The sequence below is a fragment of the Orcinus orca genome, chromosome 3 (genome assembly GCF_937001465.1).
Source record: "Orcinus orca chromosome 3, mOrcOrc1.1, whole genome shotgun sequence".
Classification (NCBI taxonomy): Eukaryota; Metazoa; Chordata; class Mammalia; order Artiodactyla; family Delphinidae; genus Orcinus; species Orcinus orca.
This window is the reverse complement of record NC_064561.1, coordinates 120,993,899-121,021,893: the sequence shown is the minus strand read 5'-3', so window position 1 is coordinate 121,021,893 and position 27,995 is coordinate 120,993,899. Positions and strand designations below refer to the sequence as shown.

The following is a 27,995-nucleotide window of genomic DNA, read 5'->3' as shown; positions in this document are numbered from 1 at the left end:
TTTCAAGGCCGGGCCCCCGCCCCTCCCCTTACAGTCCCGGGCTGTTCGCGAGAGGCAGGACGTGGGAGACTCCCGGCTCCAAGGTCAGTGAGGCAGTGAAACTCGGCTTTATTCCTCCAAAGTGGGGTTACTGCTAGAGCCAGGGTGGGGCCTTGTGAGCAGCGGACCCAGGGCTGTAGGCCGGAACCTGGGCACTGCTCCTGTGTGAAGACTTCATGGTAACTCTCTAAAGAAGCCGGCAGAGCGTCTGTCCTTGGCTGAGCCATCCTGCACGCAGGCGCAGGTGGCCATTCCGTGGGACAGCTGCGCTCGAGGTGCTGGAACCGTGTCAGCACCCTGCCTGCGGTGCCTGTTTTTCATAGTGAATCAGGACTTTTTCTTGATGGAAAAAATCTAAATGCCACTGAATTGGGAACTTTAGCCTTCAACTTCCTTTCCCTTGTAATTTGTAGAAACTAGTTCATTAGTTTTGAGAAAGGTTTCCCTAGCAGCATCAAAAGAGGTGCAAATCAGTGACTTGGGGTAAGCTAACTTAAAAATGAACATTCTGGAGCCCTGGAAAGGAGCTAATTACTGATTGGGCCAGTAGCTAGACCTGATTTAAATTGGTTAATGTTATTGCTAGAGATTGATTTTTTTTTTTTTTTTTTTTGTGGTACGCAGCCCTCTCACTGTTGTGGCCTCTCCCGTTGCGGAGCACAGGCTCCGGACGCGCAGGCTCAGCGGCCATGGCTCACGGGCCCAGCCGCTCCGCGGCATGCGGGATCTTCCCGGACTGGGGCACGAACCCACGTCCCCTGCATCGGCAGGCGGACTCTCAACCACTGCGCTACCAGGGAAGCCCCTAGAGATTGATTTTTTTTTTCTTTTATTAGCATTTTGAGATTGATTTTTGAAATCACTAACCCATTAATAATGAGCCAAGGAACTGTTTTCCCCCCACTGGAGGTAAAGATGCTGTAGAATTGACCTACATGTGTTTCATCTCTGGCAAAGGACTGTTCTTTGCTTGCTTGCTTGGGTTACTGTCAGCCCTGTTCCTGTCCCTTGAGTGGGTGACATCTCTGCCTTCGAATACTCTGCTGGGTGTGGAGAGTGACATTCACCAGAACAAGGCAAAACCCTTCGGCCCTCCTCCGCGCTGCCCTTTAGACCTTCCCTTGAGCATTGCCCTGTCTCTGACCCACACAGGGTCAGGTGAAATCACCAGAGGTGGCAGTTCATGGCCTCATGACAAGGCTACGCTAGTTCCCCTGGTGGGCTGTTTCCAGCAGTGCCACTTTTCCTATCTGCAGCTATCATGCTTCCTCTGTTTCTGAGCTAGTGTCCTTGGTCTGTTCTCTCTGTGATCATGGAGAAGAACATGACCACCACCAGAACTTGGCAAAGGGGCTTCTTGAGCCTCCCAAGCAGGCTCTTACAGGATATCTGGGCGTTATTAGGCTGTGTGAGCACTCCACTTCCTCTTCTGCTTTTGTAGGCACCTTTCCCAAAACCCCAGCCTTTAGAGCTAACCCTTCTGTGGGTTAAGGCACTGTTCCAGCAAAGGGCACGAGCGTCACATGCACCCATGTCACCCACTCGAGGGACAGGAACAGGGCTGACAGTAAGCCAAGCAAGCAAGCAAAGAACAGTCCTTTGCCAGAGATGGAACACATGTAGGTCAATTCTACAGCATCTTTACCTCCAGTGGGGGGAAAACAGTTCCTTGGCTCATTATTAATGGGTAAGTGATTTCAAAAGTCAATCGCTAGCAATAACATTAACCAGTTTAAATCAGGTCTAGCTACTGGGCCAATCAGTAATTAGCTCTGCCAGCTTCATGACCAAATCTTAGCCTTAGACAGTGGGCCAGAGGCCAGGTCAGTTTTCCTAAAGGGCTGGATGAGGCAAGTACAGGAAATGTGGGGTGAGGGTGAGATAAGGAATGGAGAGTCCTGGGTGTTCAGAGGCAAGAGGAGGATTGCTTCTGAGACATACTTTGCCCCTGGCTCAGAGGCACTGGGTCTCCATCTCTGCCACAGCTTAGAGAAGGAGCCATTTGTCTTCCCAGAGGGAATCACATGGGACCCTGCGTCAGCATTCTGGGAGTTCCTGCCCCTGAGCCAGGGATCCCACAGGGAGCCTGTCTGAAGGTGACTGCTGGAGGTCACACCCATTCCTGCCTGGGAAGCCACAAGGGCTCCTTTCCTTGGGCAGGGAAGGAGGGTCCCACTCCTTTACAGCATTTCAAAGAACTAGATGGTTCCTAGCTTCCTACTTTCTTGTAAACAACTTACCCTTGAGAGGCGAACCCGGTGATGGTTGTATGTCTTCATCACCAGGAGGCCTAGGAAAGACCTCTGTTTTGCAGGGAAGGACCATAAAGCCCTCTGCTTATGACTTTCTACTTGTTGAATGGAACAGGAATGCCCAAGGGTGCCTCTTAGGGTACCAGTATAGCCGGTGGTGGCGAAGTAACTTGAACTCTTTGCTCCCTTAGAACTGGGAAGGAAAGCCATTCTCTACTGGCCACGAATGGCATCATAAGAATTTGTTCAGAGTGTTCTGTGGAGTTGGTCCAACCCCAAGGACATCTTCTGTTCTGGGGTGACTCTCTCTGGAGGGAAAGCTGACACGTGGTCCTCCCCCGGTCTTCCTCTGCCCTCCAAGGAACTCAAACACATGGACGCCATTTACAGCTGGACCAAAAATAACTCTGAGTCAGCAGAATGGTACCTATGGCATCTCCATCCAGGATACTCAGGACGACCAGGAGGCTCAGAATTGAGGCCATGACAGAACCTAAGGCCTCCACATCTTAGGATGTCACAGAACCAGACAAAACCCTTAAACCAGGACCCAGACTCCCAGTATGCCTGCCTGAGACAGAGATATAGAGCTCTTGGGCACAGTGACAAAGGGGCTTAATGTGGTGGTTCTTGTTTTTAGTGGAGAGGGCAAGTGTAGGAATACCACAACACTGTTGCTTTTGGCTGTGATCTTGCACCCCGTACTGAAATCTCCCTGGCTTGGAGCCCAGCAGTTCTGCCAGGTTTTAGCCCTATTGCTGTAAACAGTTATTTTCAAATCAAGAGTCATGAGGTATTCCAAGTTAGGGAAGCTGAGGCATACAGCTTCTATGGGGTGAGGGCTAGAGACTACCTCCCTCCTCACCCCTGCAAGCCCTACTTCTGGAGGAGAGAGGAGAGAGGAGGGGAGGAGAGAGAAGAAAAGTCCATGCCCCGTCTCCTCAAGAGAAAGGCAGGCTGGCGCAGCAGCCCCTGCATGGCTGGCAGGCGCTTCGGGCACCTGGCGTCAGAGTGGAGAGGGTGAAGGAGCACCTGGGATCTGGGCCACTTCAGCAGAAGCCTGAGGACGGGAAAGAGAGCAGGCTTATAACATCTGGGACTCTGGGGGAGTCACATGCCCCGAGGCGATGGTCCTGTGTCTAGTAGCTGCTGTGGTAAGTGCATGTCTACGGTCTTGGGAGCCTAAGTGGAGGGATCTGTGTCACTCCCAGGTCCTAAACCACAAAGGTGGTTTCTCTCCAGTTGCTGGTCTGTGCAGGGCTACCTGTGAGGTGCTGTGGTCTGCAAGGAGCCTGCATCCAGGGCCAAAGACAAGCCTAGGTTCAAATGCCAGCTTTATCAAGGTGCTGACCCCAAGACCTGGGGCAGGTCCCTTAACCTCCCTCTGTTTTCCCCATCTACAAAATAATGCCTACTTGGAAGGATTGTTTCAGAGACTGAAAACAGTGTTTGTAAGGACCTCTTGCAGGATGCATGGCTCATGCTAGGAGTTTAGTAAATGATAGTTAAAAAGAAAAAAAGACAGTAAGGTTTGACTGGGCATGTAGGGATGGAAAGGACATTCCAGGTGGAAGGAAAGGCCGGGTAAAAGGTCAGAGTCTGGAAGAACTTGGGAGCCCAACTGAATAAATCCATTTTGCGAACCCTGATGCTGGTTTTCAGAGGATGAGCAGTGGATCGGAAAGTATATGATGGGCTCCTTCTGGAATCAAGTCTTGTCCTCAGATTACAAAACAGAACAATTAGGTGAAACACTTTAATGCTAAAAATGTAAACTAAAATCAACATTCAGAGAAGGGGCAGACCAGTCTGGGATGACCAGGGGTGGCTGTGGGGAGAGAGTGATAGCTGTCCCATAGGCTTAGGGTCACTAGGGGGAAGGGACTCACATTTATTCAGTGCGTACTGTGGCCTGTCACTTAGTCCTCACAACAGCTCAGGGAGAGGTCTCATCAAACCCATTATAGAGAGGGAGTTGCTGAGGCTCAGGTAGGCAATTCATGGGCTTCCCAGACCTAACAGGGCTTGGGAATTGCCTGTGCAGTTTATACAACATACCTGTGACGGTCCCATTCTTGCCACTCATTCAAAAGATGGAGCCTGGAAATCTGGATTTTTAGCACACTTCACAGTTGATTTTTTTTAGCTTTTAATTTATTTATTTTTGATCACAAAGGCAACCCATGTTGATTTTTACAAGTGATGCAATACAGAATTCTATTAAGAGAAAATTAATAATCTGCCTACTCCAAGTCTGTTGCTCTGAAGTAATGCTTTTTGCAGTTTGAAGAATCACCTTTAGTACTTTTCTTGATGTTCTTACAAATATATGCAAATACATATATACGTATATCATTGTTACAAAATTGGAACCACTCATATTCATTACTCTGCAAGTTTTTTTTCCCTTTTAACCTAAGACTATGGCAAGACATGCATCCAGGTAAAGTGGAGGCAGTTTTAACTGATTCTTTAATAGCTGTGGAATATTCCGTTGTCTGAATGTGTCACATTTAATACAACCCTTCTCCCTCTGATAGACAGGTTTCTTCTAGGTTTTTTTTTGCCACTACACATAGTGCTTCACTAAATATCCTTGTGCCTCTCTCCTTGTATACTGGCAGCTCTATTTTTTTTTTTTTTTTTTTAGAAATTTAGCCTTTTTTAAAAAAAATTAAATTTATTTATTTAATTTTTGGCTGCATTGGGTCTTCATTGCTGCGTGCTGGCTTTCACCGTTTGAGGCGAGTGGGAGCTACTGTTCGCTGCAGTGCACGGGCTTCTCATTGTGGTGGTTTCTCTTGATGCGGAGCACAGGCTCTGAGAGCGCGGGCTTCAGTAGTTGTGGGTCGCAGGCTCAGTAGTTGTGGCGCACGGGCTTAGTTGCTCCGTGGCATGTGGGATCTTCCCAGACCAGGGCTCAAACCTGTGTCGCCTGCATTGGCAGGCAGATTCTTAACCACTTCGCCACCAGGGAAGCCCTGGCAGCTCTGTTTCTGCAGAACAGATTTCCAAAGTGTGATGCTGGGCCAGCGGGTATGCACATTTTTATGTTAATTGACGTTTCCTGGTTCACTTTCCAAAATGGTTGCGGCAGCTCACAGAGCAGTCCAGGTGATTCTGATCACAGACAGGGAGAGAGGAGAGGGCCACGCAGAGCTGCTCCCCCCTCACTTCCTGCCCCTAACTCTCCCAGCACTACTCAGCAGGAGCCTTTTAGGACCAAAAGAAGACCCCACCTTGCCCTCTAGCTTGGGCCTTTATTTACCTGTCTCCCCAAGAGCAGAATTCCTGACTTGGAGCAGCTAGGTGTAACTTGTCCTGCAGAAAGGCTCTTAGAAGACATCAGGGCTGAAGGAAGGGAGGGTGCCTGGGAGCAAGCTGCAGGCGCAGCGGGGCTGTGGGCTGGAGAAGAGAACTAGGGCTGGCCTATCAGGGATACACATCCCTGCAGGACCAGGCACCCCTGCTTGGCCGAGTACCCCACTCTGGACTAGGGGGCACCTGCGTCCTCAGGAGAGAGGGGGGCTGAGGGAAAAGGCTCTGTCTTGGGTGAGCAGACCCAGAGAGGCACTAGGAGACGGCCTGGCCCAGGAAGTGGCCTGATTAAGGTGCAAGACAGAGGGTCTCAGGCAGAAGCATCCCAAGGAAGAAGCCTGCTGTGGATCCAGGCAGGCTCTGCAATTGCCCCACACCCAGGAGGTGCGGGCTTCCTGAGTCTCTGGGGGATGCTCTCAATGTGTTCAGTAGGTAACCCTCCATCTGTCAGAAGGAGCAAGGGAGCCCTCAACCCCCCTGCCCTTGAACGAAGCCGAGTTCCCTGCTGCTGAGGTGAAGGGAGAATGTTCTCAAACACGCTGTGGGCAGCCTGTAGAGTTGACCTCTCAAAAGGAGTGCACAGTGATAGTAACAGATGTGAGCAGATTTTCAGCCCTTCATAAGTGCCAGGCCCCGTTTGGATTTGCCCCTAGTAGCTGCAGGTGTTCTGGAATCTAGAATCAGTCAAGGTTGTCCCCACATCATGGGTTTTCTCTGGACCTTTGGGGACAGGCAGCCACTACACATCCTAGGCAGATTCAGTCCCAGTGTAATTCAACTCTAAATTTCAGGGGAATTATCTGCTATAGAATCTCCCCAGAGCCAAATTTGGATGAGTGACAGTGGTCCAGGACGCTTTGTCCTCATCCAGAAGATTCCGGACCTAGGCATAGAACAGGGCGTACAGTTAGCCTTTCTTCCTCTCTTCCTTTCTGCAGCATTCCAAAGTAGATTAAGTATGGTGTGGACTGAGGGCAATGGCCATTCTCCCACCTGGAGGATGGCTGGAAGGCAGCCGGCCATAGAGAGGCGATGCACCAGGCCTCTATAGTCATCTGTTTATGCATATGGGTGTGCGGTGTCTAGTCATTGTTTCTGCTCTGATCTTTTGCAGTTTGTGTCCGGGTACTAGTCCCAGGGCAGGTGGAAACAAGTAATACCTCAGTCTGATTAAGACCAGGCAAGCTCCCTCAAACAGTATAGCTGAGTGATCTGGGGCAGCTCCAGGCCCTCCCAGGGACTCCCATGGGGCTCTGGTTCCCCTCGAAGAACACTTACCCTTTGCCTGGTAGTTGCCCAGGTCGGGTGCTGGTTAAGAGCATGGACTAGGAAAAGAGACCACTGGTCTTGAATCCCAGTATTGCCACTCACAAACCGTGTGCTTCTGGACAAGTTATTTTACCTTTCTTTACCTCCATTTGCTCATCTGTAAAATGGGGCTAATAAGAGTATCAACCTCATGGGTCTGTTGTGAGGATTTAATGAGGTAATAACCATAAAGCTAACAGAACCATGTGCCCAGCATAAAGTAAATGCTACACGAGAATTTTCCCCTCAGACTGTGAGCTCTGTAAAAGCTGCCACGTAGTAGGCACTTAAATATTTATCAGACAAATAAGTAAAAAGATACCTATCCTCACCATCTTATCATCCTGTCTTGCCTCTCCCTCCATTATTGCCCACTGTGACCCCTCTCCCCCAGAGCACATCAGTGTCATTCACGGTGACCGTGACCCACACTGCCTGATGACCTCTGGAAGTCTGTGGTCACTGGTGTTCCTGGAAGGTGGAGGAAGCCCCGAGGGCACACCGTCTGGTTCCTCCGCCCCTCAGAGCTGCCCAGAACGAGGCCTGTGTGCTGGTTGGCTGTTTGGCCCCCGCAGTTATCCTCTCTCGAGCCCTCTCTGGAAACCCTGATTGAGAGAAACGATCCAGTATCCCTGAGAGAGCATAAAGAACCAGAGGCAGCTAGAAATATCTGGCAACTCCATCCAAACATACTGTAATGTTGTTTGTTATTAAACCTGATAAGTAAAAACAGGATCTTCATTTAAATAAGAAACTACTACTGAAACTCAATACATGTGATTTCTCTTTAGCTGTGTGACCTTTGGCTGTCAGTTAACCTCTCTGTTTTTGAGGTCCCTCATCTTTGACATGGGGCAAGATATCTGCTTCTTGGGGTTGTTGTAGAGAAAATACTTGGCACTTGAAAGTACTAATTTTCCCCCCTTATTAAGATATGAAATGATTTTTAATAATTCCACTTATTCTACAGTGAAATGGGTTGCTCTAGGAAGTGGTGAGATCCCCAGCACTGTTGCTATTTAAGGAGGGCTGAAAGGAAAGGATTCCTGCATTCGGGCTGAGCTACATGACCTCTAAAGTCCTTTCCCACCCCAGTGTCTCTATGGCTGTTCGTTCACTCACTCATCCAGCATTTTCTGAGAACTTACCACATGCGGGCCAGTGGGCTTGAGAACCAAGAAAAACTATGACCCAGTCCTGTGGTCTTTGGGTCTTTTCTCTTACATGTGCCAAGTGCCAGGTCAGCTCTGAGTGATGTCCATCCTTGACCTGAGCCCTGCTGAGCTCCCGACACCTTCCTCCCCAGTGTGTGGGAGAGGGAGATAACAAAATGAATGCTCCCTTCCCTTTTCTTAGAGCATTTCCTTTAGAAAACTTGTAAATTCTGTCTCTGCCCCTTTGAGATGTATTTAAATGTTTTTCAAAGCTAAGTAAGCTTCCAGCCAGCTTAACAACCCAGGACTGTCTTTCTCCAAGGCCTGGGAGCCATCTCTTTGAAATGTAAACACCAGGAAGATAGCACCCCAATCTCCCAGGCTCGGTGGTAAAGACCTGCTGTCAGAGAGATGGGAACAGCTCATTTTCCCTTTGGATAAAGGCAGTTAACTAACACAAACGGCCACCCCAATGATCAGGTGAATTTAGAGTGAATTCTGTGTGACAAATGGTGCTGTCATGTCCTCTTACTTGAGTTACCTGAAGAACAGGCTTAGGTGGGTCCTATCAGCACGGCTCTTTAAGAGGGTGAGATTTTGTTCTGTCTTTCCAGTCTCTTTAGCTGATGTGCATCACAGTCTGGTTTCGTGCTTAGTCAATAATCAAGCTGTTTTCTTTCTCTCCTCTGTCTTTTGGAGAGAAATTTCTGGGTGTCGGGAGACTTAAATTTCCCTGACACCTAGCACTTTTCTCTTCATCTGACCCCTCCTCCCCCACCTACTGCTCAGTCCGAGAAGGATCCCTGGAGGAAGGAAGGGCATGCAGTGGTGCTTCATCTGTTATCTGTGGGGTAGCATCTGCTGGATCACCCCTGGAAACCGCCGAGGATGGGCTCAGTGGGCTCCCAGCGGGGCAACCAGCCTGTCATGGCTGAGAGGTCAGGAGCCTGTGCTGGGCTACCCTGGCTCAGGGGCAGCTCAACAGAGACCAGGAGCCTGAGCAGGGAAATGCTGAAAACCTGCCTACCAGCCTCACTCAGTTGCTTTTATGATAGGATTTCAAAATCAGTAGCTGAAAGGGACGTGTTTAGTGTTATGTAAGTAGATTTTTTTCTCAAGTTTTGATCCAGGAAGCTAGCTCACAAAATTGATTCTATATTGGCTTGGATACCAAGCCTGGGGCTTCATAGCAGATTAAAAGTGAGAAGTACTTGGGAGTAAAGGAGCCAGGTTAGTAAGGTGCCCTGGAGAATAGCCCAGGGAAAAGGACCCATTCCCTTAGACCTACATGCATTTAAAAGGAGATACATAGGAGGCTGGTATGATATCCTCCTTCTGGAAATCAGGCAGAGCACTGCTCACAAATAATTATGTAAAGCCTGGGAGGAAGTGTTTACTGAGCAGCTACTATGTGCAAGGATCTGTGGCAGATGAGTTCCTGTCCTTGAAGATTTTACCCATCAGCTGGGAAGATAATCCGAACATAGTGGGGAGTTCCCTAACATGACAGGAGATACAGGACAATTGAGTTCACCAACAAATGTCAAAAAACTACGCAGCTCAAGTGCAAGTGAGTGAGCAGCCCGTGAATGCTTTGGGAACTCAGAGAGAAAGCCATCACCTGAGGCTAGAAGGGCACAGGGAGATTTTGTGGGGACAAGGCACCAGGCTGTGGTCCAGTCAGACAGGGAAAAATGGACGGCAGAGTCCTAGTTGAGGGGCAGTAAGAAGCAATACTTTTACTAAAACAGTAACAATAATTTTACTAGAACCAATTAGTGTGGTTTATTGCATTAGCACAAAAGTACGGACAGAAAACTGATATCTTAAAAAGTAATATCGATATTAGAATATATATATATGTGTGTATATATATATATATATATATGTGTGTATATTTTCAAGTTGAGATTGTACAGGCTCTAGAGCTGTCAATCCGAATGTCGGGCTAGCCCACTGGGTCCTAGGTGTTCTGGGCCCCCATGACAGTCCCTGAATGTATGTGCACATGTGCTTGTGTGAGCCTTCACAAAATTCTGAATATGAGCTTCTTTAGTTGACATTTGCCTCTTTCCCCCCAAATAGATCAGGATTCCTCTCCCAGGGAACACTGGCTGCTGGTCTCACAAGGCTGAGGGAAGCTGGCTTCTCAACTTCTCTGTTGCCCATGTTCCTCTCCCCCCAGCCCTCTGCTCCCCCATCTGCTCAGCTCTCTGATCGGCCCCGTTTTCTAGCCTCACATCGCCCACTCAGTTGACACCTGCTCTCCCACATAGATCTGGCAAAGAGAAGAGCAAACGCCAAAGCCTTGATGTGGCGCCCACAGTGAGGGTGTCTGGATGCTGAAGCTTTTGTACCTGGAGAAACACCACAACTGTTCCAGCCCCTCATCTCCTCTCTCAAGTGATCTCTTGACAAAAGAGTTCAGTGTGTTATGCTAATACTAGGGGCATGGAGGGAATGAAAAAAATTAAAAAGCTTGTAAGGGAGCTTCAGATCTCTTATGCTCCAAACTTTTGTTCCAGTGGTTTCACACAATATACTGATTTATAGAACTACTATCTGTGGAAACTAGGCAAAGCCAAATACTGACCCCTTCGGTGGACACAGATTACCTCTCACATACCTCTCTCCAACTCCACTTGTTTATGCCGCATGTTACCATCTGTGCAAATAACAAATCAAGTCTCTTCTGAGCAGGAATTTTAGCTGTAGATGGTGCTTATGTAAGATTGGGGCCTCCTGGGTAACAGAGGAATCTGTAAGACAAAACAATGTCCTGCCTGTGCAGCTTTTCAAAGACTAACTTTTAACATGCAAGAGAGAGTTAGTTTAGTCATGAGGAAAAGTGATTTCATTGCAAGCCTGGCTTTGGGTCTTTGGGGAGCATGGCTCAGCCGTTGCCAAATTACTACCCTGTTCAATGAGACCCTTGTTTCAGTCTCATACCCAAGTTTATCGATTGGGACCTCAGTAGAGAAATTCTATGTCTCACTGTATCTTGGAGAGAGAAAAACATAGAGTCAAAGAAACAGGAATTCTTCACCAAAGCTTTGAGTCTGTGTCAATTCTCTACAAGGAATCAAAGCAGGGGTGCTCTGAATTTCAGCTCTAGGATTGCTCGTCTTGCTGCCACCAAAGCCTCCACGGGCTTATTACCATGAATCATGCATCACTGCCCAGACACCAGCATGATGTTAGAACTCTTGGATGTTAATATTATTTCCAGAAACTAAAATATTTCAAACATTAATATTCTGAGTCAGACACCTACCCACAGATCACCCTTACAAAGAGGAAGACCTTTAAAGACCACCAGTGGTCAGTGGGCTGCACATAGACACACTCCCTCCTCTTCCTCCTGACTCTACCTCTTTGGATTTATCTTCTCAAACATGCTGATGTGAACACCTGTCAGTGCTAAAGCCAATTAAAGAAAGAAAAGTAAAAGTCAAGCTATTGAGCCAAACTCAGAAACCAACGCACTTCTTATTAACTTAGGGCTGGCTTAAATTTTGACCCATATAGAGTCTGGAAAGAATTCAGGCAACAATTCCTTTACTTTGGTGAGTTCTGTGGTAAAACTCATAGAAGACAGTATTGCCTCTCTGCTTGAAAAGCAGATTGGAGGGTCTGGAAGCAAATAAGACAGGTCTGAAAGATGTAAGTTAGTGTCACCTGCTGTGTACGAGAGCCAGGAAGCCTGAGTGCTGTTCGTTGAGGAACACTAACCTACTCTTGGAAGGAGATGGACAACAGCCCAAAGTCTAGTAGGGAGCAAAGAAGTACATGTGATGAGATGAATGTTGGGCCATTACACATCCCTAGAACGACTTTGAGAAATGGCCCATTTATCTTGCCTGCTGATTACTAAAGTAATTCCTGTTGTCTTTACGATGGAGGGAATTGTTTTTAGAAATGACACCGAGGAAAGGCTGTCTGATAATCTGATTTCCTGGGCTAACGTAGAAAAATAACTTCCTAATTTTTTTCAAGGACTTTGATGCTTTTAGTTGAGATGTTTGAATTTCTCCCTAGCTCAAAAAATGTTAAGTAAAGACTTCCAGGTGGGGATCCTGGAAGCACAAAGTTGATGGACCCATCCCAGTTCCCAAAATGCAATCAAGGAAGAAAGTGGACCTCAGAAGGCTACTCTTAGAATTGTGCGTAAGGCCATGTCGACCTCACCTTATTAGAGGAGTTTATCGTCTGCTGGATAGCCCAGGTTTTCATACCACAACCATACTCTCAACAGGCTCATTGCAGTCATCCAACCCACCTGTGCTTGGAGAATCTTGTAGCAGAGCCTTGGTAATCTTCTAAATACAAGGGGAAATAATTCCACCCTTCCTTTATTTGGGCATCACAGAGACCAATATAATGAGAGAGTACTAAGAGTTACCTGCTCTATTGTTCTCCACTCAACAACCCATGATAAATAGCTCCCCACTGGGTGATACTGTGGATTAATTGTCCATTCTGATTTCTGGGCAGTAGCAGACACAGCAGGGTATCTGATTTTCATCCCTGGTGATATTATATAAATATTTATCTTTTAAAAATATATTTATTTTTGGTTGCATTGGGTCTTTGCTGCTGCACGCGGGCTTTCTCTAGTTGCGGCGAATGGGGGCTACTCTTTGTTGCGGTGCACGAGCTTCTCATTGCAGTGGCTTCTCTTGTTGCGGAGCATGGGCTCTAGGTGCACCGGCTTCAGTAGTTGTGACTCGCAGGCTCTAGAGCACAGGCTCAGTAGTTGTGGTGCATGGGCTTAGTTGCTCCACGGCATGTGGGATCTTCCCGGACCAGGGATCGAACCCATGTCCCCTGCATTGGCAGGTGGATTATTAACCACTGCACCACCAGGGAAGTCCCATAAATAGTTATCTTGATTTATACATGTTCTCAGTTTTGAAAGATAGTTTGACTGTGTCCCCAAGTCTGGTTGATAATTATTGCCTTAGCCCCGTAAGGACACCATATCTCTGGCTTCCATTATTCATTGTTGAAAAATCAGCTGATGTTTTTTCTTTATAGATGAACTGTCTTTTCTCGCTGACTGCTTTTGATATCTTTGTTGCTAATATTCTGCAGTTGACTGTTATTTAGGTATGTGTGGATTATTTTAATTTTGCTTGTCATGCCTCTTGAATCATGGATTTTTGTCTTTCATCAGTTGTGGAAAATCATCAGCCATTTCCCTTGAAATATGGCTTCTCTGTTTTCTCTATTCTGCCTTCTGAGGCTTCCATTAGATGTGTATTTGATCTTGTCATTCTATCCTTTATACCTCTTTTATCGCATATTTTCCATTTTCTTATTTACCTGTGCAACATTCTGGATAATTTCTTAAGATATATCTTCCAATTCATTTATCCTGTCTTCAGCTGTATTATATCCATGGTTCATTCCAGTTCTCTTTCAAATCAGGTTTATTATTCTTAATAGTCTCTTGTTGCTTGCTCGTCATTGTGATTCCATCACTTATTTCTTTAAACATTCCGCATAGAGCTAATCTATATTCTTGTCTGACAATTCCAGTATCTTCAGTCATTGGAGGTCTGAATCTGTGGCCATTCTTCTGCTGACTCCCATTCATGGTGCCTCCTTGTGTGCTTGGTGATCTTTGACCAAGAGCCTATTGCTTGATCTTACTCTGTAGGGAAGCAGGGCCTAAACTGAGTATACCTTCCTCAGAGCAGATTTGAGTGCATTTCTGCTGGAGGGCTCCTGACCCTGGACCACTTTAGCCCCTTTCAAGGGTCCTAGCTCAACTGGGTAGTCTTAGACTCAATTCCCCACCTCCCTGCTGGTATCCAAACCTTAGTATTCAAATGGACATCCACTCTCAAGATAACCCAAACCTGAGCTCCAACACCAACTCATTTGGGGTGAGCAAAGTAGGAGAATGGTCCTTAGAGACTTTGCAACTGCGAGTAATGATTAGTCAAATCCATTCCACCTGCCTTCACCAATCAAGGTTGTCTTAAGACTAGCATCTCCACCAAGCAGCTCCTAGCCTAAACAATAAGATGTTTGCCTGAGTTATTTTCCAGGAACGTGGACTCAGCTGTGTCTAGTTTAAGCGGAGCTGGTTATAACTAGATAGGACCAGCAACCGTCCAATTGGGCATACATGGATGTCAGTGACCTTTTGACATAGGAGGGCTGAAAACTCTACCCTCAGAACCTGCAGAGGTGTGTAACTTTATTACACCTGTGCAAAACAACAATTACCAAACGTTTTCCCAATCATCTTTCCCCACACTCCCAGACCACCCTGCTTCTTTGTTATCCCATAAATACCCCAAGCCCATTGCTTTCAGGGAAGTGGTTGTGAGATTTGTTCTCCCATCTTCTCCCTTGGCTGCCTTGTGAATAAACCCTCTCTTTGCTGCAGACCTTAGTGTTTCGGCATTTTGGCTTGTTGTGTGTTGGGCAAAATGAAGCTCGTTTGGTAACAACTTCCTCTATGCCTTACAAGCCCAGCAATGCATTCTATTCAGGGTCTAGTTGTGTAGCGGCAGAGTCCAAAAGAGCACCGGGGCTGTCAAGCAGCCAGATGTAGAAATCCTCTGGGTTTTTCCCGCTATATCATATTAGTGGAGGAAATGGCAAGGACTGCAAGCAGTTTGACATTCTCAGTGTCTAAAAACTACCCAGGTAGGGGCTCCCCTGGTGGCGCAGTGGTTGAGAGTCTGCCTGCTAGTGCAGGGGACACGGGTTCGAGCCCTAGTCTGGGAGGATCCCACATGCCGCGGAGCAACTAAGCCCATGAGCCGCAACTGCTGAGCCTTGCGTCTGGAGCCTGTGCTCCACAACAAGAGAGGCCGCGATAGTGAGAGGCCTGCACACCGTGATGAAGAGTGGCCCCCACTTGCCACAACTAGAGAAAGCCCTCGCACAGAAACGAAGACCCAGCACAGCCAAAATAAATTTAAAAAATAATAATAATAATTAAAAAAAAAAACTACCCAGGTTTTCCTAAGCAGTGTGAAGGGGACTGGGGAGAAAGGAAGAAAGAAAAACAAAACAACGAAACAGGCTAAGTCGCCTGCAGTTTTTCTCTTGCCTGTTGTTCTCTGTACTGTGGTTCAGGGCCATCCTGTGAGGCTAATTCTCAGCTTCTCTGGAGTTCCCTGGTGGTTCAGAGGTTAAGCATAGGCACTTTCACTGCGGGGGCCCGGGTTCAATCCCTGGTCGGGGAACTAAGATCCTGCAAGCTGTACGATGTGGCCAAAAATTTTTTTTAAATAAAAAATAATCTTTAGCTTCTCTGCTTTCCAGACACTCATCCAAGAGGAAGGATGGCCAGTACCTTCTCGAAGTTGCTAACTGGCCGCAATGCCTCTCTGTTATTTGCTACCTTGGGCACCAGTGCCCTGACTACTGGGTACCTGCTGAAACGGCAGAACGTGTGTGCTGAGGCCCGGGAACAACACAGGCTATTCCCTCCAAGGTAAGTCCTCCTGGCTTTAAAACGACACCAAAATGCCAGCCAGAAATATGCTTTCCTCTGCTGAAACTGTCGGCAGAGGCCCCTCTTTTTGCCTCTGAGGGTGACTAAATCGAATGGACTCATTGAGCACAGTGACCTGTGGCAAATCCAGGGATGTGTAGTGTCATCATTCCTGCCCAGAGCTTGAGCTCTAGTGGAATAGTAATAACAGTCGGAGCTAACCTTTGTTGAATATGTGTAGGCGTGTTGAGCACTTTACGCAGAGTATTTTATTCCTCTTAGCATCCCTTTGTGATGAAATGGAGGCTTAGGAAAATTAAGTCGTGCCCAAGTTCACACGGCTGGTGCAGCCAAATGTGAACCCAGGGACCTTGATTCCAGACTCATGCCTCACTCATACTGTACTGCCTTCTGGAAAACGTGATGCGACAGCACTGATTTTAAGTATCAGCTTCTTTGCTTTTTATTTTATTTGTTTTCCGGCCACACTGTGCAGCATGTGGGATCCTAGTTCCCTTACCAGGGCTCAAACCCATGTCCCCTGCAGTGGAAGCGCAGAGTCTTAACCATTGGACCGCCAGGGAAGTCCCTAAGTATCAGCTTTAAAGGACCTTGCAGAAGGGAAGCAGAGAAGTGGCATGAAGATGGACTGTTTTCTCCACCCTGGGGACCTTGTCATGGCTGAGACGTCCCACACTGGATAGAGCTGGAGTGGATGCTGACTTTAAGGGATTCCGTATAGGCAGCTGTGCATGAAAGAGACAAGGAAAACCTGAGTTGTTTCTCAGAAACATTTACTGGCTTTCATGAGAATTAGGAACTCTGAGGGAATTACTGGCACCTACCGTATACCTCAGGAATTCCTTATGTGAGATTACCTGTGTTTGAGCCTGTGGTGGTCTTGAATCCTCTATTCTTCAATCAGTACGTATCCCAGGGTAAGGTGGCAACCCCCCATTTGATTTCTTTCTATGCATTATTTCAACAACTATTTACTGAATGCCTGTTTCTATAGGCAGGCACTGTTCTCAACAAAGCAGATAGTCATAGAGTTTGCATCATAGACAGAGGACAGGTAAATCAATGAATTTCTGTGTAGTTCTACCCACAGGGTTGTTAGCCTCTATCACAGACCTAAGGGACCAAAATGTAGTTGTTGTAATTTACCCAAACTTCTGGGTGTGTAAAAAAAAAAAAGTCTACATACGATTTCAATTTCTTTTCTAATCGTTTCACTCTATTTCCTCTTTACGTAAACATAAGCCACAGTCTGTGGGCTCCTGCTGCCAGCGTAATGGACTCCTTAGGCCGGGCCAGGTCCATCCCTCTGGCAGTTCAGGGAACTAGTCTTTAAAATCTGGCTTGCTTAAATCATGACCTAGCCAGTTTTCCTCTGCCCACTGGCTGAAGAGAGCCTGGTGGAAGGATGGCTGGCCAGAAACAAAGCTCTCGCATAGGCCCCTCGCCTCAGGGGCTGTTCACCGAATACCCCTCTCCTCCTCATGCAGCGCAGACTACCCTGATCTGCGCAAACACAACAACTGCATGGCCGAGTGCCTCACGCCGGCCATCTACGCCAAGCTCCGCAACAAGGTGACGCCCAATGGCTACACCCTGGACCAGTGTATCCAGACTGGAGTGGATAACCCCGGCCACCCCTTCATAAAGACCGTGGGCATGGTGGCTGGTGACGAGGAGTCCTATGAGGTAAAACTCTTGGCTGCCGGTTCTGTAGTGTGTGTGTGAGGCGTGCTTTGGGTTCTCTCTGTGGGACCAACTTGCTGTTTTCTCAGGAAGGGCGCTCAGGAAGCCAGCTTCAACAGAACAGCTGCAGTGCTCTCTGGAACAGTGAGGTCTACAGCTTCCCAGGGACAGGGTTTCCTTTGCTGCTGCTGTAGTATCCCTCCCCACCGAGGAATGAGTTGCATGACCCAGCTCTCACAGCTTGTCAAGGGGATGAGTTAGTACAGAAAAAATACAACCTTTTAATGTTTTTATTGTTTGTGTATTCACCGATAAGGCATTAGGAGATGATGTGTTTGTAGCTGAACTTACTGAGGCTGGAGGATGGTTCCATGTGTGTTTAGTTTGGGAATTACTGATTACACAGCCCCCTGTAGTCTTACTGAGTTCACTGAGCCTCTTGGAGAAATCCCATGATCTCTGCATCCTCATCCTGGGTCAGAAGCACAGGATGGTTTGCTGATCTGGAGCTCAGCCGCCAGAGCAGCTTCTAAATTACAGTAAAAAAAAAAACCTCCAGCCCATCTCCCTCAGGTGTGCCCCCTTTGCACCTTCTGTTGCAGGGAGCTGAAGGTGATTCCCTGGGAAGGCAGCCGTCAAGAGGAGGGAGAGGGCCCCCTTGAATAGACTAGGCTAGCAGCTCACTCAGGGACAGCAGTGCCCACCTCTGGGCTCCCAGAGTCCCAGACTAGAGCTGGCTCCCAGGACCCACTCCCCACAGCTCCCAAAGGCGGCACGGTGCTCTGTTTGACTTCTCTGAACCTTATTTTACCTAAAGGATGTTCCTGCAGTTTTTGGTTTTTTAAAAAGTAGATTTCACTTGAGATAGTTTGTGCTGGGGAAGGTCCTCACAGGGTAACAGGTCCCCCTGCTTTGCCTTAATTGCTGCTGTGCACTTTTCTTTCTATGCAGCTGGTTTTCCACAAATTTATTATATTGCTTAAAGTCTAGAACCCGACCATCCCTTTTGACCACAGAACTGCTTAGCTTTGAGCTGGCAGCTTCTTTTATCCCACAAAAGCAAGAGCTTCTGGAGAAAACCCTCAAATTCTTAAACACAGGATTTTCTTTCTCCATCTGATGGCAGTGAACTTGGCAGAATCGCTAGAGAGGAGGTTACTATGACAGAGTTCTGTAGCCCTGCCCTCTCCCAAGGGGCAAGGTGCCTCAAAGAGGTTTCCTCTGGTATATGCGACCTACTAGTACTACTACTATAATTATTATCATTATTATTAACCATCAGTCCGGTCTCACACCTATTTCCTGCATGGTTGCACTGAGAATTTCAGAGAAGGAGGGCATCAGCTTTGGCCCTTAAGATAAATAGGAACAAATGATGAACCAATTCAAGTACTGATAGATGACCCAATTCAAGAGGAAACAGGAGCGTCGTCCCTCCTGCAGGTGTTTGCCGACCTTTTTGACCCTGTCATCAAGCTGAGGCACAATGGCTATGACCCCAGGGTGATGAAGCACCCCACGGATCTGGACGAATCCAAGGTAGGCTCCAGCCACCTCTGTACCTTCCCATGAAGCCAGCACTCCAGAGTCCAAGGTGAGGAGAACTGGAGAGAAGGGCCCCTGGGTCAGATGCCCTTGAAAGTTCTGTGATGGCCCTCCCACACCATGCTCCCTAGAGGACCACTGAGACAGTCAGGAAGGTCCCAAAGTCTGTTTTTCTTACCTCCTACCACCAGCGTAGTGGTGGTCACTGAAGACTTTAGCCTTTCCCAGAACAATTCCTTTTTTCACCCCAAACCTAGCCCGGGTAAAGGACTGCAGACAGCGCTGTGTAAAGTAGCTCCTCCCTTGACTTCCCTCCAAGACCCCTCCCTGCCCCCAGAGTTGCCCGATGTGTCCAGCATGCACACGCGCTCAGTGCCCGGGGGTCCCCTGGTCAGCGGGTTGGAGGCCACTGTGGCCGTGGCGCTGCGGTAACCCCGCACTCTGCTCTGCAGATCACACATGGGCAGTTGGACGAGCGCTACGTGCTGTCATCTCGGGTGCGCACGGGCCGCAGCATCCGCGGGCTGAGCCTGCCGCCCGCCTGCACCCGGGCCGAGCGGAGGGAGGTGGAGAACGTGGCCGTCATGGCCCTGAAGGGCCTCAAGGGGGACCTGGCCGGCCGCTACTACCGGCTGTCCGAGATGACGGAGAAGGACCAGCAGCGGCTCATCGATGTGAGTGACCCCGAACCACGTGGGCTGCCCAGGGCGGGGCTGTGCCGAGAGAGCCCTGACCCGCGCGGGGCGGTCTCCCGCGGAGCTCAGACCCCTGCTCTGGTTGGGAGCTTGCTGGGGCTTCAGGCTGGTCAGTCTAAGGAAGGAAAAGCAGGCCTTAAAAGCTTAGGTCAAAAGTGGAGGGGGTCTATGGATAAAGTCTGCCGAGGAAACAATGGGGTGGTGGGTTGCCATTGCTGTGTGGGAGTGAGTGGAGGATCCCCGGGCTTGTTGATAAATAGGAACAGTTGGGTGTGGAAAATCCCGTCTGTGCCTGGAGGATGGTCTCCATTACCACACTCAAAGTCCAGGAAGCTAGGAGCTTCTGGAAAGGGAATTATCCAGGTGGAAGGCCTGCCCTGACTCACATTGGAGCTGGCCTCTGGGGTTCCTGCTGCCTCCACAGGGTCTCCATGGCTTCCCTCTAACACTAGGGTAGGCAAAACTCAAGTCCCTTCCTTTTTTCCCTGTAGCAAAGTTGAAACAGAATGGCATTTTCAAAGGTAACTTTAAACTCCAAGGGAAAGCAGAAGCAAATTTCTGTCATTTCAGAAGATGTGATGCCACAAAATATGCCCCATTTCCAAACCAGGCGGGCAACTGTGTGGTCTAGAGGCCTCAGTCTCCTGGTCCCCTCCTCTTGTTCTGGTACAGAACAAGCCCTCCTCTGCCTCAAGTAGCCACTTCTGGTTGCCAGGTTAAAGGGCATGCTGTTTCCTGGGCAATGATAGTCCATAAGCCTGGCCTGGCTCAGGTCTCCAACCCCTTCCGCTTAGAGATTGTAGATCTTCCTGTGTCCTCTTTATTTCTGACTTCAGTGTAATATATGGTATCCATAGTCATATTCTTACTGTGTACACACAGCATTTTGATCTGATTTTGGTCTGCACAGTAGCATATTGTAGCTAGAGGCATACTTGGGGGTCATGCAGGTCTAGGTTTGCATCTAGGCTCTGCCACTTTCTAGCTGTGATAGGTTTCCTCTCTCTCAATCTGTTTCCTTTTCCTACCAAAGAGAATGATGACCTTTACCTCAGAGTGTTGTGAGGATTAAAGGAAGTAAAAGTACATAGCATAGAGCCTGGCACATAGTGACCATTAAATGAATGGTGACTATTTTTATTTACAGATCATTATTTTACATCTCTAATATTTTTTAATGGAAGGAATGATAATAATAAACCAACAATGCTGGTAACATGGAGAATGCAGCTGTATACAACACTTTGCAGGATAGCACCCCTCACTCACTGCCCACTCTGCCATTGCATGGGGTTGGTGCTGGTGGGGTAGACACACTCCATAGTGATTAAGGATCTCCATCTGGGCTAAGCCAGCGGTTTTCAACCTTAGCTGTACACTGGAATCACCTGAAAATAACTGATGTCCAGGCTGCTGCACCCAATGACAAGTCGGAATCTCTGAGAGATGGGAACTGGGCATTAGAATATTTTAAGCTCTCAGTTATTATAGTGGGCAGCCAATGCTGAGAAGCACTGCCTGAGAGACCGCAGCCATTATTAGTGAGTTGAAAGTTGATCACCTGACGTTTGCCATTGTGTCTGATCTCATCAGTTTCTTCTTTTTGCTTTGTCCCTTTGGGCCTGCAGGACCACTTTCTATTTGATAAGCCAGTATCCCCTTTACTAACTTGTGCTGGGATGGCCCGTGACTGGCCAGATGCCAGGGGAATCTGGTATGAACATAGCATTTTCACATTTGCATTGTGTGCAGATGTTCTCCTTCAGATCGCTGCTTGTCCTAACCTGAAGTTGCTGTGACCTGCGCTTGACAGCATGCCCAGCTTGAGCTAAATGGAGAAGATAGAGTACTTAGAAATTGGGGGTGGGTGTCTGTGTGTGTGTGTAATATATAAGTATAATGATGTTTCCAAATGTGCGGGAATGTTAGCTGTTTTGCATGAATTGTGCATGAGAAAAAAGACTTTCTTTTTAAGAAAAACTTAGCTTCATATTATTTGACCTCCCAGAGAATCTGTTTCATGACTTTAAAACAAAAGAGCAGAAAATGAAAAGTAAATATTGAGGATTTAAGCAAAACTCTACAAGGAAGAGTGGCTATTGAGTGTACACATATTTTGTCTTGGCCAAGAGTCCTCAGGCCACTTTGATTCCTAAACCTTGGTAAGTTATTATGACACTATCCGAAGGAGCCCAGATCAAAGTGTTTGGGAGCAGCTGCTCAGTGGGGGTGGATAGGCGGGATCTATACAGCAAACATATGTGAAATCTTCTGCACCCCAAACGAGTTGAGCTGCAGGTAAAATCTTTTTTTAAGTGCCACAAGATTTTGGTTGAATCTATTAGGAGGCAAAACACTCTTGTTGGCGTCAAAGCCAAATGTTATCATGGCTGAATTATTGTCATCCTAGTCTGAGGAATGAGGGAGATTATGTTCTTGTTGGGCGAAAACATGACATCTTTGAGGGTTGGAGTTGGTCTTACTCTTCATTCTGTCAAGGTAACATTATTTTGCAGTACTTGTTCAGGCACAGTTAAGAGATTAGGACCATCTAAGGAAATGAGGAAGGTGAAATGAAGCAATCAAGCTACAGAGGCAATGGGAATTTTCATGTGTTGAAACAAATGTAATTAACACTCAACACAGTATTTCTCTCTTCATTAGGCATAATAATGACAAGACATTTCTCATCTGGATTAATGAGGAAGACCACACGAGGGTAATCTCTATGGAGAAAGGAGGCAATATGAAAAGAGTATTTGAGCGATTCTGTCGTGGACTAAAAGAGGTAAGATGTCATCAGAGAATTCTGAATAGTCACTAAAATAAAATCTCTTTGTTTTTCATTCTTGAAAAAAGATATTATGGTGACTTCCAAGATGGGGCTGATCTTTTCTAGGGATCATGGCTCTCTTTTGGGGTGGGACTTCCAGGGCAGTGCTTCAAAAAATAGATGACTTTTTTTGTTGTTATTAGCAAGTTCCTATGCTTCCCTTCCCAATGCAGGATGGTTTAGAGAAGTCTGTGGATCATTAGTTATTTTCTGATTTCTTTAACAGAGATCTTGGCTGTTCTAAGCATAGAGACAGTATAGGATGCACCTATGTTTATATGTGACCTGACCACAGCCATACTTGATGAGAATTCCTATATTCTCCTACTATGCTCATGTGGAAAAGCATAACAACTGACATTTATTGAGTGTTTAGTATGTGCTAGGTACTGTGTTCAGTGCTTTACATGGTTCATCTAATTTAATTGGACCATTTTAATATTGTGATAGAAGAAGTTTAATTTTCTATTAAAGAAGTACTGCAGAATGAAAGAACGAAATTTTGCCATTTGCAGCAACATGGATGGACTTGGAGGGCATTATGCTAAGAGAAATATCTGACAGAGAAAGATAAAAATACTGTATGATCTCACTTATATATGGAATCTAAAAAAATACAATAAACTAGTGAATCAAACAAAAAAGAAGCAGCCTCACAGCTATAGAGAACTAGTGGTTACCACTGGGAAGACGGCAGTGGGGAGGGGCACTATAGCGGTGGGGGAAAAAGGGTTATTACGGGATTATATGAAATCATGTGAGTGAAACTTTTGAAAATTGTAAAGAACTATAGAATTTAAAGAATCTTTCATTCAATAAAAATAAATTTTTATAAAAACTGCAGATAACTTTGCTTTTTCCTTTCCAAAAAAAGAAGTAGTACTATAAATTGACCTAAGTTTTATTCACGGCAAACATGCAGTACACACATCTTTCCCTGGTGTTTGGGATGTGCTGAGTGAATGGATATCTGAGAACTTCGTCATTTGTTCCCTGTCTTAGGTAGAACGCCTAATCCAAGAACGAGGCTGGGAGTTCATGTGGAACGAGCGCCTGGGATACATTCTGACCTGCCCTTCGAACCTCGGCACAGGATTACGGGCTGGTGTCCACGTTAGGATCCCAAAGCTCAGCAAGGTAACGTCATGCAGCCAGTGGCCCTGTTGGGTTCCACCAGGATCAGCTCACCTGGGACTGCTTTGTGGAGGGAAAAACGTCACAGCCCAATTCCTTAACCCTTAGTTTCTGCACTAATGAAAGAAAATGACAAGAAAATGTTGTTTGTCTCAAAAACACTTGTATCCGTAGGATAAGAGTTTTAACGGGCTGTAAAAAAGGGAAGTGGCTTCAAGAACAAGAACTTTATTCTTTTTTTTTAAGATTTTTTTTTATGTGGACCATTTTTAAAGGCTTTATTGAATTTGTTACAATATTGCTTCTGTTTTATGTTTTTTGGGTTTTGGGCCCCGAGGCATGTGGGATCCTAGCTCTCCGACCAGGGATCAAACCCACACCCCCTGCGTTGGAAGGCAAAGTCTTAACCACTGGACCACCAGGGAAGTCCCAAGAACAAGAACTTTAAATTCTCCTTCATATAACAAGTCGGGATAGTTAGGCCGGCTGCTCCACTCTGCTCTCTCTCTCCCAATACACTCTGCTCTCTCTCTCAGACTCGGACCCGCAGCAAAATCACCTGGAGGCTTGTGACAACACCTGCAGCACTTGCATTTCTCACAGATTTCCCGGTGATGCTGATGCTGCCGGTCAGGGAACTGCACTTGGAGGGTCACTGCCTTAGAGCGTTGTCCCCTTAGCGTGGTCACAGTCAGGCCTCACGCTCTAGCCTGTGGGAAGGCGAGAGAGCACGTGGGAGTGTCCGTGTAAAGATTTAAGATCTAGGCCTGGCAGTGGCACCCTTCACTTCTGCTTGTTCCATTAGCAAGAACCTAGCCAGTGATTATTTCCTCAGCTCTCCTGTGGAAGAAAGGAAAAAGGATTCTGGTGGGCAACTAAGAGTTCTGCCACAGCACACCAAGTGAATCAAATACTTTAAAACAATTTTAGAAAATGTGCTTTTGGCCAAAAAAAAAGTATGGTAATATTTGTTATTCAAAATTCCAATGCTAAGAAAATTATTTTTTTTAATTTTTATCGGAGTGTAGTTGCTTTACAATAAGAAAATTATTTGCTATGATTTAATGTCATGATTTTAATTATAGCAGTAACAAGTGTTATATAGATGAATAATAAACTCACCAAAGCTGGCATCCAGATGCCAATATAGCAGTATAGAAGTTAATGACAGCTCTGCTACCTTCTACCTGTGTGTCCTTTTAGGCAAGTTAATTCCTCTGAGCCTTATTTTCCTCATCTGTGAAATGGGGGTAAAAGCAATACCTTCTTCATGGGATTGTTGTAAGTTCCAGCACAGGGCCCTGGTACATAGTAAATGTATGCTTAATAAATATTAACTGTTATTACTTCTCATTATATGTATTTTCTAAGTGTGCCAAGGATGACAAATCTAGTTTGATTCTTAGGACACTAAGTATTATCCTTTGTCCCAGGATCCGCGATTTTCTAAGATCCTGGAGAACCTGAGACTCCAGAAGCGTGGCACAGGTGGTGTGGACACGGAAGCAGTGGCAGATGTGTATGACATTTCCAACATAGATCGAATTGGCCGATCAGAGGTAACATCTCTCTAACTTTCCGAACGTGAACTACCAAAATCAGCCTGGAGGAAAAGAAGCAAACTCAACAGCCTTTCCTTATTCACAAAATTCGAGACCTCCTCTTTGCCCATTGAGTCCTGAGTCATGTTAGCATTTCATTCTGTAGTACTTGTCTTCCACGCATAAAGGTAAGCACGATGTAAGCTGAGGATGTATAAGCAAGTGAAGGAATTCACAGTGGGACGGTTGTCACCTGCCTGCCCCCAGAGCTGTCCCAGCAATCCTGAGCAGCGGGAGTTCTGTTATGCTAAAGGACAACAGTCTTTCATCACTGAGTCAGAGAACACTGTGCTCTCTCTGAGGGGGATGAAATAGTGGATTTTCTCTTGATTCCGAATTTCCTTTGGTGAAGGTCACATACTATCATCTTCACGTTGACGTTTTTAGATACTTGATAGTTTGTAAAATTTTATGTTTAGGGCTAAAGATGGCAAATAAGGTATGCATGAGGTATGTGTGAGATTGTGCTCATCAAATAATCCTTAGGATTCTGTGAATACACAGGATAAATGGGATTCATAAACTATAGGTAGACCTGGAGTGATGCATGAGAAAAAGCACAAAGAGCGCATTTAATGAACATGGAAGCAGAATCCTAAGCAAATCCTGACCTCAGTAAGTCATCCCAGCTTATCTGGATGTGGTCCCATTGAACGTATTGTGCCCATCATTAATTTAAAAGCCGCTTATAAAACTCTTAATAACTCAGTGGCTGGTTATTAAATCTGTGGATTATTGGTGCTCTTTCTTCTTCCCTGCCATCTTTTGCATATTTCATTGCCAGTTGGTACTCCTACCAGTAAACTAAGGAAAGGAAAGGAGAAAACACTCAAAACAATTAAATCAGCTTGAGTGCTCCCAGCTCTGGTAAAGTATTGATACTTGAGGAAGAAGCAGATATAAATACTACACCTTCTGAAATTTGCTGAATATGGTGTAGTGAATAAAGAAAATCTGGGTCCTAGCCCTGTCAGCTTCTAATATTAACTAGATTTTTAATACTGGAAAGCAAAGTACTCATCGTTTTTAGAAAACTGTAAGTCAATAAGTGATCATCTATAGGAGCTAGAAAAATTCCCAAAAGTATTAAAAAAAAAATAAAACCACTTGTTCAACCTAACAACCCTGAGATAACCATTGTGAACATTATTCTAAATTGCCTTCCATTCTTACAATTATTCAAAAAATGTTTTTTACAGAATTTAGTATTACAACCTATTTGATATAACACAGCTTTTCCCAGTGTATTATAACATGAGCATTTTCCTATAATTTTATAATTCTTCAAAGAATATAAAATTCTTATTTTATAAATAAGATATATATAAATATTTTATAAATAAAATATAAATATTTAAATAAAAGAAATATAAATATTTTATAAATAAAATTCTTATAAAAGAATTTTTATAATTCTTCAAAACGTATTGTTTAATGACAGCATAGTAAAGGTGGTCCATTATCTACTTAATATCTCCCTGATTATTTGAGATTTTGGTTGACTATCTCTGTACATAACTGTATGACCATCTCTATACATAACTCTAATCACAACTCTGATTAGTTAGTTAGGATATATTTCTAGGAAAGGGATTCCTGGGTTAAGGATGAGGGTCCCTTACTTATGACCAAGTTTCCTACCAGAAGATTTATACCAAGAGAGTTCCACAGGCAGTGAATGAGAGACCCATCACCACACCCTCATCAACAGTGAGATAGGTCAGTTGGCTAAGTAGAAAATCAGTGTTTCTTTTATTAGTAATGACTAGCTTTCTGGCCCAACCCTTTCATAGGGCTTCAGTTTCCTTATGCATGAAAAGAAGTGGGGAGTGTACTAGACTCTGCCTAAAGTATGTTCAGCTGTAACACTTAACCATCTCTTCCATTATTGCTGTGCATTCTTGAGTTTTATCATGTATTTTAATGCTGTCTAGAATTAACTAGTAATTCCTTTCTGTCTTAGTTTGGGTCCCTTTAGGAGCAGTGCAAATAATTTATTTGGGAGATGATTCCCAGGGAAAAATTCATAGGTAGATGTCCTCTAGTTTAAGAAAAACCAATATTTGTAAACAAAAGTTCTAACATATATTTTTTTAAAGCAGGAATTTTAAAAAGTATATCTTAGTATGATTCACAGTTTCCTTTAAGTAGCACACTTGCCTGGTACAATACAAGCATTATTTAATTGCCAAACATTTGGGTTTAAACAATTTTCAGAAAGCCGTTCATTGTGTAAATGATAATATCTGAACTATAGCATGTTTAGTACTCAGGTAGCTTAGTGGAAGGTCAGAATTCAGATCCGGGTCAGAGAACATCACAAGGGTGTCACTGTATAGTTTTACTTTAAGACAAACTGTTATAACAGAGATTGATGGGGGAAGAAGTGTCTGAGATGCAAACTAATGGTTTTCATATTTTTAAAAAGTCCTTACACACAAAGCAGTAACTCCATCTTAACTGCAGAAAGATTGAGAGAAACCCTGTAACATCTCCGCTCCCCGTCCCTGGTGATAAACATCAGACACCTCTCCTCCCATAAAACGTTAGGGAAATAAAGAGAAGAAATTGTTACAGTCCATGTAACAGGGCAAGTTTTCATTTGTCCCAGTATTGTTCCTACGGATCAAAGCCTTGCATGTGTCTTCTATGCAAATTAATCTTTCATCTTTTTCACTGTCAAAGGTTGAGCTTGTTCAGATAGTCATCGATGGAGTCAATTACCTGGTGGATTGTGAAAAGAAGTTGGAGAAAGGCCAAGATATTAAGGTGCCACCTCCTCTACCTCAGTTTACCAAGAAGTGAACTTTCCCTTCCCTAATTTATAAATAATCTGTCTGCTGGTATGACAGACATAAAGAAATTTCTACTCTGAGAGTTTCTGTAGACTTGGAAAAATGTAAAACTGTAGGTCCTGTCTATCTTTACAATAAAACTCTCCTTAATATCTTCA

At 45.6% G+C, this 27,995-nt stretch overlaps 1 protein-coding gene across 1 annotated transcript; it reads left to right on the top strand.

The window, feature by feature from the left end:
• The first annotated feature begins 17 nt into the window (after window positions 1-17).
• CKMT2 (creatine kinase, mitochondrial 2) lies at window positions 18-27,995 on the top strand. The gene is made up of 10 exons (XM_004281651.4): window positions 18-83; window positions 15,359-15,530; window positions 17,039-17,237; window positions 18,678-18,773; window positions 19,232-19,453; window positions 21,103-21,188; window positions 22,139-22,262; window positions 23,310-23,444; window positions 24,875-25,000; window positions 27,728-27,995. Exons 2-10 carry the CDS (start codon window positions 15,379-15,381, stop codon window positions 27,845-27,847), a joined length of 1,260 nt encoding a protein of 419 aa, XP_004281699.1. The 5' UTR covers window positions 18-83; window positions 15,359-15,378; the 3' UTR covers window positions 27,848-27,995.